Here is a 15,325-nt window from a genome sequence, read left to right as displayed (position 1 = left end):
CGCTGCCACCTAGCGCCCCACCCCCCATTCCAGTGCCCACGCTGCCACCTAGTGCCCCACCCCCATTCCAGTGCCCACGCTGCCACCTAGTGCCCCACCCCCATTCCAGTGCCCACGCTGCCCCCTAGTGCCCCACCCCCCATTCCAGTGCCCACGCTGCCACCTAGCGCCCCACCCCCCATTCCAGTGCCCACGCTGCCACCTAGCGCCCCACCCCCCATTCCAGTGCCCGCGCTGCCACCTAGCGCCCCACCCCCCATTCCAGTGCCCGGTGCCCGCGCTGCCACCTAGCGCCCCACCCCCCATTCCGGTGCCCGCGCTGCCCCCTGCCCCCTCCAGTGCCCCACCCACATTCCAGTGCCCACGCTGCCACCTAGTGCCCCACCCCCATTCCAGTGCCCACGCTGCCCCCTAGTGCCCCACCCCCCATTCCAGTGCCCACGCTGCCACCTAGCGCCCCACCCCCCATTCCAGTGCCCGCGCTGCCACCTAGCGCCCCACCCACCATTCCGGTGCCCGCACTGCCACCTAGTGCCCCAACCCCATTCCAGTGCCCGCGCTGCCCCCTAGCGCCCCACCCCCCATTCCAGTGCCCGCGCTGCCACCTAGCGCCCCACCCCCCATTCCGGTGCCTCCAAGGCCTCTTGGTGCCCCGCCCCCTTCTCTTCCAGAGCCTCCCTCCCACCGGCTGCCCCTCCCCCACGCCGCTGGCGTCCCGCCCCTCAGCCGGGCGCCGCGCGGAAGCCGGCGGGCAGGGCGGCCGCTGATTGGCCGGGTCCCGGCGGGCGCCGGAAGCGGCGCGGGGCAGGCCGGGATGGAGGAGGACGAGCTGGAGTGCGTGGAGGAGCTGGAGGCCGTGCTGCAGCTGGCCCCCGAGGTGCAGCTGGCCATCGAGCAGGTGGGGGCGGGGCCCGGCCGGGGGGGGCGGGGCCTTCGCTGAGTTTCTCCTCACGCGGGGGGCTCGGAGGCGGCGGGTGAGTCCTCCCCCCCCCCCCGGTCTTCAGCCCCGTGGGGGGGGGCCCTTCTCAATCCTTAGCGGGGGGGCTGCGGGCCACTGACCCCCCCACAAACATCAGTGGGGGGGCGCACCGGGGAGAAGCAACCCCCCCCCCCCAGAGACCCCCCCCGCCACTGACGTGACCCCCGGCGGAAAGCGGCTCCCCAGAGCCCGGGGGGGGGGGTCCGGGCGAGTGGCTCCGGCCTGGGGAAGGTGGGGGGTCGGCGGCCCAGGCTCTGCATTGCGGGGGCAGCCCCAGGCCGGGGGGGGGTCCGGGCGAGTGGCTCCGGGCTGGGGAAGGTGGGGGGTCGGCGGCCCAGGCTCCGCATTGCGGGGGCAGCCCCAGGCCGGGGGGGGGGGTCCGGGCGAGTGGCTCCGGCCTGGGGAAGGTGGGGGGTCGGCGGCCCAGGCTCCGCATTGCGGGGGCAGCCCCAGGCCGGGGGGGGGGGGGGCCGGGCGAGTGGCTCCGGCCTGGGGAAGGTGGGGGGTCGGCGGCCCAGGCTCTGCATTGCGGGGGCAGCCCCAGGCCGGCGGTTCCCCACCAGCGATGTTAAATGTCAGTGGATGGAGTCGCCGAGGAACCTCGTGACGTTTTATCGGTTAGTCCCCGGGGGCGGGGCTGGCAGCCGCTGTATCGGAGGCAGCAGCGCGGGGAGCCAGGCGGGAGCTGGTCCGCGAGGGGATCCAGTTTAAACACCAGCTCCCCTCACGGCGTAGCCTCCTGTTGCCCTGTGCTGCTGCTGAGAGAGAGCGGGATGGCAGCAGCCCCTGTCTAGGGGGAGTATGAGCTCCTGGACCCGGCACAAGCCAGAACTCAGCCGGCTGCCTGTCCACCCGCATCTTAATACGCTTTAAATGCAGAGCCACAGCAGGGATAGATCCTGGACCCGTCACAAGCCAGGACTGAGCCATGCTGCTGGCCAGCCTGCTAAAACATTTACTGGGGGGGAGAGGGAAATGTGTAGTCTATAGCATTAATCTATATGTTTTTGCTTCTCGGTTAATCGACTACACTATTACAGCCCTATTCCCCATCCCTTGCATAGGTTAACCACAAAAGACACCTCACTGCAGATTTGGATCTTGGTGAGATTTCGTCCTATCCCAGTGGAGGCCTGCTTTGCCATGGCATGCATTAGGGCAGTCATAACACTTCTCACGTGAGCAGCCCACACATATCCTCCTAGAGCTAGAGTCCTTAAAATTCTTTAAAAGCGACAGGGAGTCCTGTGGCAACTTATGGACTAACAGATGTATTGGAGCATAAGCTTTTGCGGGCAAAGACCCACTTCGTCAGATGACATGCATCTGACAAAGTGGGTCTTTGCCCATGAAAGCTTATGCTCCAATACATCTGTTAGTCTATAAGGTGACACAGGACTCCTTGTCGCTTTTGCAGATCCAGACTAAGACGGCTACTCCTCTGATACTTTAAATTCTTTGTGCTTCAAAGGAGGTGCAATAGAATGTGCAGCAAACCTGTGATGAGGTCCGGGCTGGCCCCATTGAAATCAGTGGCAAAATTCACAGTGACTTACCTCAAGCCAGGATTTCTTCCCTGATGTTTGCAGAGGAGCTTGTTGCTGGAAAAATCTAGAGGCAAGGGATGGGAGCTGCCTCACAGCGCATCCCTTAGATCAGAGGTGGGAAACCTCAGGCCCGGAGGCCGGATGTAGCCCCGGTTTGCCTGGATCTGGCCTCTGAGGCTCATCAGCCCCCCAGCACTAGGGAGCCCACACTGGTGCCCCAGCCCCCCTGCTGTCCTGCAGGGCTGGAGCACACAAAATCTACTAGGCTGAGCCCCCCTAGGCTCTGGTGTAGGAGGGGAATGTGGGGAGTGTCTGTCTCTCTCAGTCAAGGGCCACATCACTGAGGGTTTGTTTTTGTTTTTTTGCTTTTCACTTGTGTGTGGCTCCTGACTGATTTTTCCGTGGGTGGGTGACCCCGACCCAAAAGAGGTTCCTTGATCTTACTTAGATGGTCCTCTTGGGTGTTAAACTTAACAAGTCAAGTTGCAGACTTTCTTTGAATGAGCTACAGGGGAGGATGGAGATGGACACAGCTTCAAGGATGCATGACGCCTGTCAATAAGGAAGACACTAGCATTTCTTTGTCATTGTTCTTGGGGGAGGGGTCATTTCTTCTGTGAGGGTAATATTTTTTAAAGCAATATCCCTAATACTGTGGGGATTTTGCATGCGACTGGGGCTGGAACTTGATGCTGAACGGTAGAGCCATTTTCACTGAGAGCCTTCAGAGCTGCTGAATTAAATCCTGAGGTCTAATGGAGAGCGGGAAGTTGGCTGTAAAAACAGTACTTTGGATTTCATAGGTGCTAAGCCCCTAAGGGATCATTATCTAGACTAGTAGTTCTCAGAGTCTGCTCTGTGGACCATCTTGCAGGTGGGCAGTGTGCTTGGGCTCAGCCTCCCTCCTCTGCAGCTCGGAGCCCATTCTGGCGCTTCAGCCCTGCACGCGCCTCCCTCCCCCATGTGGTTGGAGCATCAGCACTGGCTTCCTGCTGCAGGGGAGGGAAGAGGGACTTTTGTGGGTCGGATTTGGCTCTCGGGGGAAGGAGAGGGCTCTGTGTTCTGCTGCTCCCCCTCCCCCTGGCTGGGGGAATGGCAGCTAAGGAAACTGCTTGCCTGGAGGCTTTCTCCACTTCTCCCATTGACCAGAATCATAGCCAATGGGAGCAGAGGAGTGCGGTGCCTGGGATCGGCAGTGCACAGAGCCAGGTAAGTGCTTCCCATTCCCCTCATGCCCGGACCCCACACCTCCATAGCCCTCACGTACAGCCCCTCCCTCCCGAGCCCTACTCCCCAGCCGGCTTCTGTACCTTCCTTCCCAGACCCCCCCCATCTGTTCCTGCACCCACCTTCCCAGACCCCCCCCATCTGTTCCTGCACCCACCTTCCCAGACCCCCTCCACCCAATCCTTTACCCTCCCTCCCTCTCAGACTCCCCACGCCCAGCCTGCTTCTGCACCCTCCCTCCCACCCAGACCCTATGCCCCCAACCTGCTCCTGCACTCCGCCTCCTGTCCAGACCCCCCCACCTTCAGCTCCCTTCTGCACCCAACCTCCCAGCCAGATTCCCCTCCCCTGAGTCCACTCCTGCACCCTCTTTTCCGCTCAGACCTTGCACCCCCACCTGCACCCCACCTCCTGCCAAGTCCCTGTGCTCCCATCCCTATCCCGCTCTCCAGCAACCCCCTTCTGCACACTGAACCCCTCATTTTTGGCCCCACCCCAGAGCCTGAGGGGGTCCCACAAAATCTACTAGTCCTGAGACCCCAGAAAAGTGAATCTGGCCTGTGGGAAGATCTGGATCTTTGTACTCTCTTCTTCCTCTCCTCTCTTCTTCAGCCCCATGGGGGGGGAGGAGGAGGAGGACTAGGGGAGTGAGGTGTCTCGGAGGACTTTTTATTGGGTGTTGAGGTTTTTATTTGCTTCTCACTTTTGTGTGGTGCCCGACTGATTTTTCTGTGGGTCAATGGCCCCCAACCCAAAAAAAGTTCCTCCTGGCATAAAGACAACGTTGAAACCTTTTGTTTTGCACATGAATTCATATTTTACTTTATTTAAATAAAGTTTGGAAAGCCTCCATGATAAAATGCTTAATCTGTTAATGATTTTGATTAATATTTTTTTCTGACTAGTTATATATGCCTCCTTATGCTATAGCTGCATATATACATTATTATGCTCCAGTAGTCTAATGTGGTAGTCCGCCGAAAGGTTTGCATTGAGTGGAATGGGGCGAGAGCCACTGGTCTAGTCTGATTTTCTGCATGACACAGACTGAAGAACCTCATCCAGTATTCTCTGTTTGAGCTATAGCATGTCTTTCAGAAAGACAGCCAGTTGTGAGAAGCCAAGTGGCGAATCCACCTTGTCTGTAAGTTGTTTCAATGGATAATTACTCTCGCTGTTTAAAAAAGTTGCACTTCTGAATTTAACTCCCTTTTGTTTCCATCTGTTGGGTGTCGTTGTGCCTTTTTCTGCTAAAGGGACTTCAAGGACTAAGTTAAAAGAAAGCCATTCACATTTGGCCCTACGTGCAATTTTTTTAAAGCTCCAAGGCTAATGACAAATGTTCTTAGAACAAATAAAAAAAATGAAAAGTATAGTTTTAAAACAAATGTTCTGCTCCAGTATTGGAAAGTCAACCAACCACAGCACTAAGAACTCTACATGCCATCAACCCTACATGCTGTCAAATAAAATTGGCTGTCAACAAAGGTGCTCCTGAATTTCAGTGGCCAAGCTGAGAGTAATGGAATATTTAGCATCCCAGATAAATAAACTTGTTTATTGCATATTAGGGATGTTAAACATCGGTTAATTGAATAGTCGAGTAACCTCACGAATTCTTATTGGTTACTCAACTATTCCGTAGTCCCCGGAAGTGCGGCCGGTAGCCAGTGCATGGTGGCCCCGCTCCCGAGGAGCCCTCTGCTACTCCACGCTGCTGCCTCTGTCTTGGAGGCAGCAGTGCGGAGTGCCAGGCAGAAGCTGGTTTGCAAGGAGAGCCAGTTTAAAAAACAGCCCCTTGTGTGGATTGGCTGCCTGTCTCCCCACACTGCTGCCTCTGATATAGAAGCCCCTGTCTAGGGCGGGACACTGAGCTCCCGGACCTGGTATGAGCTGGAACTGAGCCAGGCTGCCTATTTGCCTGGCTCCTGATACACATGAAATGCTGAGCTGCAGCGGGGTAGGTCCCCGACCCAGTGCAAGCCAGAACTGGCTGGCCATCCTGCTAAAAAATTTACTGGTGGGGGGGAGGGAGGAAATGCATGTAGTCTATAGCATTAACCTATAAGCTTTTGCTTATCAGTTAATAGGATAATTAATTACACTATTACATCCCTTATTGCATATGATTTTAAAGTTGAAGACATCAGGTTTTGCCTGTGATATATCATCTCCATGTTAGAGATGGAGAGCCACCTAGACAACGCAAAATAATTGGTTTTGTTTAGTTTGGAAAAGAGAAGACCGAGAGGGGACATGATAGCAGCTTTCAAATACCTACAAGGGTGTTACGAGGAGGAGGGAGATAAATTATTATTATTAACTTCTGCTGATAGGACTAGAAGCAACAGGCTTACATTGCAGCAAAGGTGGTCATTAGGAAAAACTTCCTAACTGTCAGGGTGGCTAAGCACTGGAATAAATTGCCTAGAGACGTTGTGGAATCTCCATCCCTGGAGATATTTAAGAGCAGGTTAGATAAACGTCTCTCAGGGATGATCTAGAGATCAGGGCTACTCAACTTTGGAAGCCCCAGGGGCCGCAGTGATACTCAAAGCACATGCTGAGGGCCGCTACTTGAGTGTGGTTGCATGTACATGCAAATATATATGCAAATATATGCAAAAAGCTTCTTTCACACAATGCCCCAGTGCTCCTGGCACTTCCTCCCTGGGGGCTAGAAATGCCGACACCCTGTACCCGTCTGTTCCAGTCAGCCCATCCGTCCGCTTGCATCTTTCAGTGCTCACCCTGCCTGGGAGACGCCTGGCCATTGTGGAGCGTGTTCCCAGTGGAGGCCATTTTCAAAGGATCCCACCCGCAGGCCGTGTGTTGAGCCTCGTGTAAACCCAAACTGCACGACAGGCCGCAAACAAACAGGCCGTGTGTTGAGTAGCCCTGATCTAGATAGTGCTCGGTCCTGCTGTGAGTGCAGGGGACTGGACTTGACGACATCTTCGGGTCCTTTTCAGTTCTAGTATTCTATGAAAACAGCAGGCCATTGACCTTAGTGAGAGCTTTAATCCTTTTAGGAGGGTGAGATTTCTTCCTTTTTCCTTTCAAAAACATTTTCAGTTCTATGTGGAGAGTTAAGATGGGGAGTTTTATATGGAAAGATTGACTTTGGTCTGATGTCTGGGATCATGTCAGTTCAATGAAATCACAACATAAGCACAATTTCCCACTTCATTGGGCCAGTGAGGGTTGTGTAGGGAACTAAACAAAGCTTGTAACGTTCTTGTTAGTGTGCATCTGCAAATTTCCAGTTTTGCTGTAACATTTTTTTGTCTGTTGCTATAATCAAATGGCTCTAACAGGGAAATTGCCAGGTTACTTACCGTATTTTCCGGCGTATAGGGTGACTGGGCGTATAAGACGACCCCCTATCTTTTTAATTAAAAGATAGGGTTTCATCTTATACCCCAGCGCCCCTCCGCCTCCTTTGCTCCCGGTGTCCCTGGTCTGCTGGAGATGGTCCCCAGCAGACCAGAGGCACCGGGAGCAAAGCCGCAGCAGCTTTGAAAGCCTCGGGGGAAGCCGGCGGGGGGGCATCCCAGGCGCGCCTGGGCTGCTCCCCCGCCGGAGCCCCTCCGCGGCTTTGAAAGCCTCGGGGGAAGCCGGCGGGGGGGCATCCCAGGCGCGCCTGGGCTGCTCCCCCGCCGGAGCCCCTTCGCGGCTTTGAAAGCCTCGGGGGAAGCCGGCGGGGGGGCATCCCAGGCGCGCCTGGGCTGCTCCCCCGCCGGAGCCCCTTCGCGGCTTTGAAAGCCCAGGCGCGCCTGGGATGCCCCCCCGCCGGCTTCCCCCGAGGCTTTCAAAGCCGCGGAGGGGCTCCGGCGGGGGAGCAGCCCAGGCGCGCCTGGGATGCCCCCCCGCCGGCTTCCCCCGAGGCTTTCAAAGCCGCGGAGGGGCTCCGGTGGTGGGGCATCCCAGGCGCGTCTGGGATGTATACCCGGCGTCCAAGACGACCCCCGATTTTTGGGGGATGGTTTTTAACATCAGAGGTCGTCTTGTACGCCGGAATATACGGTATTGATTCTGTATCTGGAAGAATTTACAGTCTGACTGCAGAATAGCAAGTGGTCCTGAGGTGGAAAGGAGCACAGAGCACATGACCCTCCAGGGGTGGTTTGTAGGAGTCAAAGGGAAAGGGGGCTTAGCAAATATTAATTACAAGACTGTGCTGGGCGTAGGGAATTGAATGAAAGAAGGCACAGGGCTGGGAATGAACAAAAGATGGTCTTATGATTAAGCTGTGATTCAGAAACCTGAGTTAAGTCCCAGGTCTGCAACAGGCAGATGAAGATGGGGGGAGGGGGAATGCTGGATTAATTAGCTAATGCATTAATTATAATAGAGTTAGGTGTGATAGTTCAAGTGGTCTCTTCTACCCCTACACCTGTATCTCAGTGATGAAGCATGCCGTTCTTTTCTAAAGCTGTATCTTGTAAATATATATGTTGCTTAGCTGTTAAAATATTAGTGTAAATAAAGGACAAATTAATGATTTTTAGCTCTACTGGGATTTTTTTATACCAGGTGACATTAGCTTTAAAGGCTAATATGGGTCAGCAGATGAGGTGGGCTGTTAGGTCAACCAAGGGAGATTTCACTCTTTCGCTGTGCTGGAGGATATCGCAGTGAAGTAGCATATTCACCTGGCCTGCAACTTTTCTTCAGTGATTGAGGAAGCTTGATGCAGGCTCAAACCACTGCCCTTTCTCTGCTGAATTATGACCACCTGAATATTTAGTGCCTCTGTGTGTCTTGCCTCCCCCCCTCACTCCCAATTACTAAAACCCTGCAGATTTGCAGATACCTGCTTTATATCCATGGGTGTCTGCATTTGTGGATGCAGGTAACCATGGATCAGTTTTGTAGTTGTGGATACAGATTTTGTATCTGCAGAAGGCTGTACCCATTGCCCTTATTACAAGTCTTGAAATGCTATACTTTTTCAGTAACTATTGTCTTAGTTTTATGTCATGCCTTTTGATCATCTCTCCACCTGGTAATACTTTGCTGGGCTAGTGTAGGAATATAAAATAGAAGTCGAATAGTTGACTGTTTTATCAGGAAGTTGAGTAGACTACTTACATTCCCCCCACCCCCATTGCTGCCTCTATATCGGAGGCAGCAAGGGGGAGAAGCAGGAGCCGGCTTAAAAGCTGGTTTCCCCTAGCACCCTCTCTCCAGGTCAGGGGTCAGACAGGGAGGCACAAGCGCAGCGGTGCTATGCCTCTGCCTTTGAATTGTAGCAAGAGCTTCAGGTGGCTCTTGCTACCTTTCAAAATCAGAGGTGCAGCGGGGAACCCGATGAGATTGGGGACCGTAGGCATTTCAATGCGCCCGCCAGGTGCTCGGGGCTGGCCTGGCCCCAGGCACATGGCGCACGGGCGCTTGCAGGGGGAGCGCGCTTGGTGGGGGGAGCGCCGGGCGCGTGGCACTCGGCGGGAGGGGGCGGGGGGGAGCGCCAGCCCCGGCCCCGGGCGCGCGGTGCTCAGCGGAGGAAGCGCCGGGCGCGCGGCGGGAGGGGGGGGGAGCGCTGGCCCCGGGCGCGCGGCAGGAGGGGGGGGAGCGCCGGGCGCGCGGTGCGCAGCGGGAGGGGGGGAGCGCCGGGCACACGGCGGGGGGGGGGGAGCGCCGGGCGCGCGGCGCGCAGTTATGGGGGGGCCCCGCTCCCGGGCGCGTGGCTAGGGGGGGGCCCGCCTCCGGGCACGCAAGTATCCCTGCCCCCTGGCGCCCGGCGGGCAAACGGCCACGCCCCCTGGCGCCCGACAACCTCAAAAGATTGGGGACCACTGGACTACTCGATTGGCTAATTAATGGAAATTTAACATCCCTAGTGTAGTGCTTAGGAGCACTCATTTAGATTCCACTGGTCTGTTCATTTGTGTCCCTGTAACGATGGTAAACGCCACACTCAATAATTTACAACTGTTAGCTTTTCTCTTCAGTCAAGTACATGTAGCTGTGTGTTTGTTCGGCTACCTGCCCCACCACAATCTGGTCCTCACATCCTGAATGGTGCTGGACGTGTTTAAAACTCCCAGAATCCATGACCCTCCTGACAGGCATTGTCAGTCTTCATCTTTCATCGGGACTGTGGATACTGTTGCTCCTTGCCCTCTACAAATGGCAGACAGTAGCCAGATGAGCACAATTAATAGTCAAACTGCAGTTGCCAGCTCGAGTAGGAGCCTGAGCCAAACTGGGTTGTTTATTTTCTTGACAAGACTAATGGCTATCACAGTGGACCTTTTGTATTATCTGTAAGTATTGTCCAATAGAAGACCAGGGAGTCAAGCCACCTGGCTTCTGTTCTTGATTTTGTTGCTAATTTGTTACGTGGCACTAGAGAAAATAATTGAATCTCCCTGTACCTAGAGTTCCTCTCCTGAAAGGTGGACACATTAAGTTACTAGGAGTGAGGCCCTCTAAATTACAGTCCTTTCAGATACACTACATTTGCCTTTTTATAGAAAGCATAGTAAATGTAGGTGCTCTGGGAGCAAAAGGTTTGAATTGCATGTTTTGTGTAGGATTTTTTCTTGCCTATTGCAGCTGGCTATTGCTGACTTGGATTGACTAGAATGACACACGAGTGAAACCGCACAATGGTTGATGTGATTTACTGTTTGTCCAGGATATGGCTTGCATTGGGGAGGGGGACATTGCTGGCTGCATGGCACAGAACAAATATGGTAACTGAGAAAGTAGCACCTCATATTGGCATGTGATGGAGGACAAAATAATTTAACAGCCTTCCTTGGATCATTTGAGCTCCCCCAGAAGACAGATTAGAAAGAGTTGCTCTGCAGCTGCTGTTTTCTCCTCTGGGATAATGAGGATAATTTAACAGATTGACCCTTTCTCTCTCTCCATCCCTCATGTTTACATGGTGAAACCCAGTTCTCCAGGTTTGACCATTTTATTAATTCATCATATTTCCTATTACAAGTTTGTGAAAGAAAAAGATTCCATCTCTCACCACAGAGCCCTGCCAAAGAGATGGACATGATCTCAGCATGAGCTTTTAATTTCAAGGCAATGACGAAAGCATCAACTTGGGTTTAGATACATTATTAATAGTTTGTCTCCCTTGGGAATTTATAGCACATGATTGATTCTGTTGGTATTGCATCTCGAGATGTGCATGTATATTAAATCTGTGTTTACCCAGTCTGATAACTGCAGGAATTTTAATAGCCCAGGAATGTAGTCAGTAGAACTATTTATTCTCCCTGAATTATGGCTTTACTGCTCTCCATGCAGATCTGTCAGGACCATGTGGTTAAAAATAACCCCATATGTGTGTGTTAGTTATTAAAATGACAGATGCTGTTTACAGTTACAGGTGATCACGCTGATATTTTGTGTTTCTTTTCCCCCTCTCTAGGTGTTTCCCAGCCAAGATCCACTGGACCGGGCAGACTTCAATGCTGTGGAGTATATTAATACTCTCTTTCCAACTGAGCAAGTAAGCCAGATGCTTGGGGTTTCGCTGTCCTATGCGGTAACCTTAATAGTAACTCAGGGTGTGTCTAGACTGCATCCCTTTTCTCAAAAAAGGGATGTAAATTAGACACTTCGAAATTGCAAACGAAGCCGGGATTTAAATTTCCCTTGCTTCATTTGCATAATGGCGGCCGCAGGTTTTCTTGACACGGGGCTTTTTGATATAAAAACAGCAGTTTAGATGGGGATCTTTTGAAAATAAAACTCTTTTTTGAAAGATCCTGTAAACCTCATTTTTATTTTATTTTCAAAAGATCCCCGTCTAAACTGCCATTTTTCTGTCGAAAAGCCCCGTGTCAAAAAAAAACTGTAGCCGCCATTATGCAAATGAAGCACGGGAAATTTAAATCCCGGCTTCATTTGCAATTTCAAAGTGTCTAATTTACATCCCTTTTTCGAGAAAAGGGATGTAGTCTAGACACACCCTCAGTGTTTAAATACCCCTGCACATCAATAGAAAGACAGGTTTAAAAATTATACTCAGTGCTTCTTTCAAAAGAACACCAACATTTCAGGGGTGATTACTTTCTAAATTCAAACCTAGTGAAATAGTCACAGTCTCCACGTATCCCAGTGTGCTAGCTTCAGTTTCAAATAAAACAAAAGTTCCATTTGGGTCTCTAGAAACAGTTTCACTATGCAAGGGTTGGTTTGTTTGTTTTTTCAGTTGAATTTCAGATTCTTCTGGATCAAAATACTGGGTGGCCCCAAGAATACTAGCTAAACCAAGGATATTTTGAATGTGAAGTGTCAACAAGTACTGTCACAATCAGACTAGATTTTAAAACCATTTTTTTCCTTTCTGGGATGAGGAATGGAGATTTAGTGGAGTCAAATCTAGGGATGTAAGCGACTAGTTGACTATCTGATAAGTGAATGCTTATCTGATAGTTGACTAGTGACTCAACTAGTCGCTTCCCCGCTTGCTGCCTCTATTAGAGAGAGGCAGCAAGGGGGGGAGCAGGATTCAGTGCTGGGGGGAGCCGGCTTAAAAGCAGGTTCCCCCCAGCCCCATCTCCGTGGGGAGAAGGGGCAGGGGCGCAGCGGGGAACTGGCAGCACTTCTGCCATTGAGATATAGCAAGAGCATGGCTCTTGCACGTTTCAAAAGCAACGTGCCGCTGGACCAGCAGGGGACTGTTTGAGCCCCTCGCTGCCCCATGCAGCGCTTCTGCCTTTGAAATGTAGCAAGAGCCGGTAGGACGGAGGCACCCTTATCACCTAATCTAATAGTAGATGCAAATTACATTGACTTTGATTAGCTGGGGGAGGTATAGCTCAGTGGTTTGAGCATTGGCCTGCCAAACCCAGGGTTGTGAGCTCAATCCTTGAGGGGGCCATTTAGGGATCTGGGGCAAATCTATCAGGGATGGTATTTAGTCCTGCCGTGAGGGCAGGGGAGTGGACTCGATGACCTCTTTAGGTCCCTTCCAGTTCTATGAGAGAGGTATATCTCCATATATATTATATTAAATGTAACATCCTTAGTCAGATCCTTCCCTAGTTCCAACACACAGCTTAGGCTTGGCTTAAAGATGGGAGGTTGTGATAAAGTGGGGATTGAATTCACTCTGTTTGCTTTGTTACGTTGCATATGATTTCTGCTGTCGTGCGGTAACCCTGTGTGTGTGCCTCAATTTCTCTGGGCACCACACCATTATCTAGATGAACTCTGAAAAACTTCCTAGATTCTGCTGCATTTGGGTTCACTATAGCAGCAGAGAAGATGGCAGGATTTTTCCTTTCAGGTGTTTCTGTTCAACTTTCTCTGCTGGGTTTGCTCACACCCAGGTAAAGGAGAAATACTAGTCAGGCATCCTTCATTGCGGGATATCCTGATGTCCTTGGATTTCATGCATTCAGGGTGCATTGCATTTCTCTGGGGCCAGTGGATGTTCAAAGTACTGTAAAGTGGAACATACTTTGTTCCTGTTTGCTCTTTGACTGTGTTATCCACTAGAGGTCACCATTCCCATTCCCTTTAACTGTTTCCTCTGAGAGAAGATTCCTAAAATTGCAAAGAGAAATCGTAGCTGTACCCAGCGTGTTTATATATGTTCGGGGCAAGTTGAAGAGTTATTGTCTGTGGATCTGGTTTCTGTTCCAAGCTGTACCAGTGAGCTTGATGTGACCAAGTCAGCAAACTGCTCAGTGCCTCAGTTTCCCTGTCTATAACATAGGGATTATGCTACTGGACCACCTTTGTAAAATGCTATGAAAGAAAATGTAAAGTATTATTCAAAGGTCAGTTTAAGTCTGATATGCATGTAGGTAACAAGAAAATATTTTTCTCTTGAAAAATTGTTATTTATCTTGCAGTCTTTGGCAAATATTGATGAAGTTGTAAACAAAATCAGACTGAAAATATGGTAAGTCATGCTCTGTTTCATGTCATTGTCACATGGGTGGGAAATGGCTGTATGGTCATGGGACTTAGTATATTTCCATTAAATATCAATGCTGCTGTTTCTCCAACTCTTTTGAAACCAGACAGTTTTTATGCCTACGTTTTAAGCATAAATCTGAGTTGGGGAGGTTTTCAAAAAAGAAAATATTTCTAGTACACTTTATCATTTAAAAAGATTTTTCATCCAACTCTTTCCTGTAGTGTGTGCCATTCAAATTACATCGCTCTCATGCAATGTTTCTCAACCTCACACAAGACAATTGGGGGAATTGTGAGGCACTAAAAATTGTTTCAATTCTAAAGCAACGAAAAATAAAACTGACAGGATAACTTTGGTGGCCAAAACCTCCAACGATGGTGAGGTCAAATGTCGTAGCTATTGTAACAGTTGTAGTGTGTCGGCTTTATTGTTGTCATTTGTGCATTTGATATAAATCTAAGAGTGTAAAATGTAAGGGGTTTGTGATATTTATTTTTACTCTGGAGAAAGGGGTGAGAAACATTGTTCTAGTGCAGGAGGACTAGAAAAGGAAACTGCCCAGTCTGATAACATTGTCTAGGTGGGGTGGAAGGCAAAAAGTGAACTGAGTTCTCTTATTTTGCCAATATTCAGTGTTTCTAATAATCAGGAGAATATCAGGTATTTATAAAAATGTCTGTTTTATGTTGTCAGCGCCATTAAAAAATACAGCTTAAGTACAGGGTTTTTCCCCTCTGTGCTTGTGTTTTTACAAATGAACTCTGCTGTGAATGTAGCGGGTTTATGTTGACATTGTCTGCTTTCCCCCCAGGAGGCTGGATGACAATATTCGAACAGTAGTGAGAGGACAGACAAATGTGGGTCAAGATGGTCGACAGGTACATGTCTTATATCTCACAAACTCTCAAGGCTTGCTTCTCCCACCACGAAATAGAAAAACAGCTATGGCATGCAGATGTTCACATTGCAGGCCATAGAACCTCATCCACCCACTTCTGTAATAGACCCCTTGCTGCTGGCTGAGTTACTGAATTCCTCAAACCAGGGTTTAAAGACTTCAAGTTGTAGAGAGTCCTCAGTTTGCACTAGTTGAAACCTGCAAGCGACCCATGTCCCATGCTGCAAAGGAAGATGGAAACACCCTCCCCCCCTGCTACTGGGGTCTCTGCCAATTTGAGGTGACCGAACATTTATTTCCTGAGTCCAAATATGGAGATCACGTAGACACTGAGCATATGGGCAAGACCCACCAGGCAGATACCTGGGAAATAATTCTTTGTGGTCACTCAGAGCCATTGGCACGCAGTGTCCCATTGTAGAGATGCTACTAATGTCTCGTACACACATAAGAAACACTGTATGTACCAGGGAGAATGAATACTGTTGATCATACTGAAGAGCCACTTGCAGGGACAGCTCTTCTTAGCCCTCTTCTGATTGGCCTACTGAAGGAAACGAGAGAGAAATTGAATTAACTAAATCAAAACAGAAATGTGATGACTGCAGTTGAGTTGGTCTCTGAAGTTGATTCCAGAGGTAGAGGCGTAAAGCAGGTAAAAGTAGACCTGTCAAGCTGGAGTGGATAGCGCCGAGGATTGGTACTGGGATATGGTGCTTTTTAACCAGGTCCCTGGTTGGAATGGCCTAGGCCATTACTGTCTGTGTGGCCCC

At 50.9% G+C, this 15,325-nt stretch overlaps 1 protein-coding gene across 2 annotated transcripts in view; it reads left to right on the top strand.

Annotated features, from left to right (window-relative positions):
- Window positions 1-743: 743 nt before the first annotated feature.
- VPS53 (VPS53 subunit of GARP complex) overlaps window positions 744-15,325 on the top strand; it is a 114,038-nt gene continuing 99,456 nt past the window's right edge. Inside the window, exons 1-4 of one of the 2 annotated variants that reach the window (XM_089772148.1) lie at window positions 744-898; window positions 11,150-11,230; window positions 13,587-13,636; window positions 14,466-14,532. In XM_089772148.1, coding sequence (XP_089628274.1) covers window positions 815-898; window positions 11,150-11,230; window positions 13,587-13,636; window positions 14,466-14,532 — 282 coding nt within the window. In that variant the 5' untranslated portion in view covers window positions 744-814. The remainder of the gene's footprint in view (window positions 899-11,149; window positions 11,231-13,586; window positions 13,637-14,465; window positions 14,533-15,325) is intronic. The other variant, XM_075904662.2, reaches the window with a different exon arrangement.

Source organism: Pelodiscus sinensis, chromosome 21 (genome assembly GCF_052426305.1).
Source record: "Pelodiscus sinensis isolate ZL-2025 chromosome 21, ASM5242630v1, whole genome shotgun sequence".
NCBI classification, from domain to species: Eukaryota; Metazoa; Chordata; order Testudines; family Trionychidae; genus Pelodiscus; species Pelodiscus sinensis.
The sequence above is the reverse complement of the archived record's forward strand: the minus strand, read 5'-3'. Positions and strand labels throughout refer to the sequence as shown.